Genomic DNA, 5,302 nt, shown 5'->3' with positions numbered 1-5,302 from the left:
AATCAGAATTTTCTATACAGTGAGGTTATCCTACCCTCCTCATTGCACCTAGAGGACAATTGATCATATATTGAAGACTATTGTTATAGCCCTCTCGGGTGTTTTCTTTTTGAAACTAAAGAAACAACTTGTGTGCCAACTTTTCCTCCTATGTTGTCTCCTTAAACCTTACTATGGCTCTTCTCAGGACTCTTTCCAATTTGCCTACATCTTTCCTGAAGTTTGCAGCTAAAAACCAGACACAGTACTCCAGAGGAGGCTTTACCCGATTCAAATTCAACAGAATAATTTCTTCCCATAATGCTGAACTATTACACTTTTTATTTACTTCAATTAGGACTAGAACCTATTCACGTTCTTTATGGCCAGCTGCTAAAATGATAGACTAAAATATTTTGTTTGGTGGGGAAAAATATTGAGCAGAATTTCCTTGCTAAATGTTTTTCTTTGCTACGCAAACAAGAAATTATTAAAACTTTGATTAATCTTCCAACAGTTGCCACCTGGTGTAATCTATACCAAACATGCCAAACCACATTTATTTAAATAACAGCTGAATGTTGAAGATCTCAGCTCTAACCCTTGATGCAACATATTTTGCATGATCAGTTACTATACACAAGTTGAGTATGTAACTTAAGTAGTAACAAACACATGGGTATCAAAGATCAAAGCAAGCCCTGAGCTACTCATTTAAAAAAAATGCATGATGATATGCTTCATCCTCATTCACAATTTTTAATTTTCTCTTTGTTTTTAGGATTGTGCTTTCAGTTTAAATATCCAAACATCCACTTTGATTTGAATAAGTGCAATGAATCAGTATGACACATACAGTCTGAACAAAAGTGGCTGATTTCTCATGTGTTCTCTCTTGCCCTTCATCCTGGCTGCTTCAAGTTACAGGAAAGTTTGTCATAGTAAAACTTGACCTTACAATAAGAGTATCCTGTGAGCCAGTGTTGCACTCCCTATCTGTTTGAAATTGATGCGAGTCTCGGAGAGAAATCTCTAGTACACGAGGAAGGAGGGATTTCTTCTCTGTTCCAGAGCAAGTGGATTCTTCAAACGTTGAATGGGACCAAATTGTGAATACTTTCACCCCTACAAAAATAGACAGAATGTCAGACAAGAACAGAGAGGAAGTGCCCATAAAAACAACCATTTTAGCATGAGAATATTTTCTCTTTCCTTTAATATTTTGAAGAGGTTGTAACTGTATGAGTTTTAATTATCTATGCAGAGCTTGACAGTTAGCCTTATTAGTTTTTTAAGAAATATTTCAAATTCAAAGAAAAAATCTCTGTGGAAAAAACACTGGATGACTTTTTAGTCTAAAAATTGTTATATATTCCACGTTTCTTACAAGTATACAAGGCTTAAAATGTGCCAGTTACTGTACAAACATGAGAATGCAAGGTCCTTTTCCTAAAGAAGCTTACTGCCCAGACAGACAGTGTGATCAGCGGTGTCTAGGTGGCTAATACCTTCAGACTGCTGTTTATCATACCACATGTAGTTAATTCCAGTTTCATTGCGTCTTCCCTCCCCCAGCCTCATTTATTTCCCCCTTAATAGTTATAAAAGACTTTAAACACTTTGGAATAAAGACTAATTTTTTATAGGTAGGCACCAGATCGAGCAAAATGGAGGGCCCTGATTAGGGCCCCAAGGTGCAACAGTGAAACACATGTAAAGTATGTAACTAGGGCAGGGAATAGGACTTAAACCATGTGAACGGTTGTGGTGATGGTGGGAGATGGTGATGGTCTTTTAATTCCTTTAATTATTTTTGTTCTTCTCCTCTCCTTTATTGCTTTGTTGTTGAGAGGAAGAAAGGACTGAAATTGAAGAAACTTTAAGGAAAAAATTGGAGGAGTAGAGAGTGTGGATGTCAGACCAGGTTAGGGAAGGAATTCCTTTTGCAAGGACCTCATGAAGGATGCAGAGATAAGCCATTACTGAAAGGTATGAAGAATTACATGGCTTGAAAGGTTTTTATGTTTAGTTTCTAAAAGAAACACTGGCTGCTTAAGTCCACCTTAGTTCATATTCTTGTTTAATTCATTCATGTATTCAGAGTGTAAGCCCTTTGGAGCAAGCACCATGCTGTTATTTTATGTTTGCTCAGCACCTGACATTCATTGACTCAAACAATAATACACTTTACTAAGTCAGTAGGGGTGTGCAAAATGGGCTGTATTCAATTCAGATTCAGCCCGAATTGGGGACAGCGATTCAATTCGTTGATTCAGATCACTGTCCCCGATTCGATTCGGCCAAATCTGAACCTGAAGATTTGATGTTGATTCAAAGATCCAGCGATTCAGCTATAGCTACAGCTTTAAATGTTTTTTCTACATACCTCGAGGTACCAGTGCGGCTTGTGAATGCTGCAATGCTGGGGGGGATGGGGGCCCCACAGGAGCACGGCCCCCCCATGTGCTCAACAGTGAACCCGGAAGTGGACTGGAAGTACTTTCAGTCCACTTCTGGGTCTGCTGCCAAGCATGTGGCCCCCCACCCCCCACATTCCCCAACTTGGTGATCAGCCACGGGGGGACACCAGGTGTTTCCCTAGACCCAGGACGCACCAGTTGCTGAGCCGGGGGTTGAGGTGCAGGTGGGCCCCCCAGCACACAACCCAGTGGACCCATGAGCAGACCAGAATTGCTTCTGGTCCACTTCCAGGTTTGCTTCTGAGCATGCTGGGGAGCCCCTATGCTCCTGTGGGATGCTCCATCTCCCCTAGCATCGCAGCATTCACAAACCGCCTGGTACTTCAAGGTATGTAGAAAAAACATTCAAAGCTGTGTCTATAGCCGAATTGTTGAATCTTCCTAAATCTCTCCAAATTGATTCGGAGGGTTCCAATTAGTTTCAGAGAAATTAAAGGGTCTCCTGGTTTGATTAGGAGATTTGGCCATTGAATCGGGCTGAATCTCCACTGAATCGAATCAGAGGCCAAAGCTTCGCACAGCCCTATAATTCAGCCCAAACCTGTATTCTTTCTCTTTCCTGTTTTGCCCCCCTGACAAATTTTACAAGAATTACATATGCTCCAGGAAAGCTAAACTTTATGTTACTAGAAGGATTAAATAAAAGCCTCCTAGTCACTGTGCTGTGCTTATTTATAGATGTCTTAAGATCCAGTTAAATATTTATGGAAAAGAATCAAAATAAACCTAGAAAAAATGCAACCAAGGCTTTCAGACTTTAAAACATACTGCAGTACCATTTTAAATGTTTATGTAACTTGTTTTCCATACCTGTTTGTGTCCAAATGGAGGAGTTCAGAAATGTGTTTTGAATTTCCCAGTTGGTGTGATTTAGTATGATGGGGGTGATTTTGCAAGCTATCCTGTAGGGAGCTGAAATGTAAGACAGTGACTATAATGAAACTATTGTAGTCAAAATAACGTTATAGCACTTCTTAAGTATATATTGGCTTTTACAAGTAATTTTGACGTTTCAGAAAACACTGTATAGTCTAAGCAATTTGGGGGTGAAGGTCTCAAAATAAGCATGTTGCTTGGCACCCGTTTCCTGCAGATCCTGGGATTTAAACATGGGTCCCTAATCTCAACTGCATGCAAAAGGACTGAAAACTACATTAGGTTGGAAAATGTTCTAATGGAAAATTACCAACCATTTCCTGCACTCTTTCTTGTTAAGAACAAGCTCATTCTTAAAAAAAACAAAAAAACCAAAAAACCCAGAGAGACTCACTGCCTAAAAGCACTCTTAAGTCTTCACCTATAATGTAGGATGAATTGTTGTCAGGGCTGTTTCTATTGTCTAATGTGTGTTTCTAAAGTAACAGATAGATTTCTAGGTGTCACTGCACATTTTATTTGAGCCCTAGGATGAGTACTTAGCCATGGATGGCCCTGTGGTCTCATCCAAAACTGGAGTTAATGCTATTGAAGCTAGCTCATAGCTGTCAAGTTTTATGCTGTTTCATATAACACTTTCTTCAATTTATTTAATGATAAAATTTGCATATTTACAGCTGATTTCCACAGAACAGTATACTTCAGTTCTAAATAAAGTATGTAGATTCAATGCGCATGCATCTTTTAAATGAATGAAGTCCTCTTTACAGCAACATACAACTAGAATGGATCAACTGGGTCACTGAGTCTACTTCTCAGCTACTGAAGACAAACACTTACTTCATATAAACTGATGAAGCTTCACCTTGAAACCATCAAAGTTTTAGTCTCTGCTACTTCCACAAAAAGGCTTTTCCAAAACCTCACTGGTCTGATGGTGAGAAACCTTCTAATGATTTCCAGTATACATTTATTTATATTTATTTATGGCTTGTTCATGCTCATTTGTTCTATTGTTCTGTTGCTATCTATGTAGCTTAAGTTGTCTTTTTTCCCCTTCTTAATATTACCTGCCAGGTGTACTAATAGAGAGCAATCATAGTTCCTTTCAGTCTTTGTGTTGCTAAGCTAAACAAGTTGAGTTTTTTTAGTGTGTTCTCATAAGATTGGCTCTCTCTTCACCAGGTCATCCTCAGTAGGCGTTCTCTGCACCAGTTTCAATTTGAATTACTTCTTCTTTGAATATGGGTGACCAGAATGTGCTTTTAAGAGTAGCATTAATACTTACTTTCCTGTTATACACCCTAGAATTGCCTTTTCCATGACTCATCATATTGGTTGTTCCTAGTCATTGTTTGGTCAGTATAGCCAGGTCTGTCTTCTCCTCCTCAGTATTTTCAACTGATGAGCTACCAGTTTATAGCAGAACTTTTTGTTGTTAATCCATATGCATACAACCTTGAATATGTACTATTGAAAATCATCTTGCTTTTATTAGTCCAGTCCTCAAGATCTAGCAAGGCTATTCTTTTTCCTAAACAGCATTTAAATACCTATGCCCCAGTCCTGATTGCTATTCTCCCATGGTTCTGTTATAGGTGTGATGCCCAGCTATGTGTCCAGGTCTCTCTCTCTTGCTGCCTAGGATTCTGGCAGGTGTATGTAAACATATCATTGGACCTCCAGCATGGGAAATGAGAACCAGAGCCCTATGCCAGTGCTTCCCAAACTTTTCCTCATCATGACCCCATTCATGACTCCATTTCTTCTGTATGGCCTCTCACTCCAAACTGGCAGCCACAGGTCAGCTCTGGGCAGCTTGGCTTTGCTTTTCAGCAGTGCATGCTGCCTGTGCATGTGCTGCTCCAATTTTTTTTTCCTACAGGTTTTTTTGACCCCTGGATATCCAGGGGTCAAAAAAACCCACAGAACCCCCTCCCAAGCAGCGCATGCACAGGCAGTGCACC

General features: G+C 39.7%; 1 protein-coding gene across 2 annotated transcripts in view; it reads right to left on the bottom strand.

The window, feature by feature from the left end:
* Window positions 1-713: 713 nt before the first annotated feature.
* LOC109295918 (uncharacterized protein C3orf20-like) overlaps window positions 714-5,302 on the bottom strand; it is a 70,506-nt gene continuing 65,917 nt past the window's right edge. For both annotated transcript variants that reach the window (XM_019515061.1, XM_019515062.1), the window contains 2 exons: window positions 3,270-3,371; window positions 714-1,104 (listed from right to left, as the gene is read on the bottom strand). In XM_019515061.1, the coding sequence (XP_019370606.1) occupies window positions 1,065-1,104; window positions 3,270-3,371 (142 nt within the window). In that variant the 3' untranslated portion in view covers window positions 714-1,064. The remainder of the gene's footprint in view (window positions 1,105-3,269; window positions 3,372-5,302) is intronic.

The sequence above is a fragment of the Gavialis gangeticus genome, unplaced genomic scaffold, assembly GCF_001723915.1.
Source record: "Gavialis gangeticus isolate Ggan-Ray unplaced genomic scaffold, GavGan_comp1, whole genome shotgun sequence".
NCBI classification, from domain to species: domain Eukaryota; kingdom Metazoa; phylum Chordata; order Crocodylia; family Gavialidae; genus Gavialis; species Gavialis gangeticus.
This window is presented reverse-complemented; position numbering and strand designations above follow the sequence as displayed.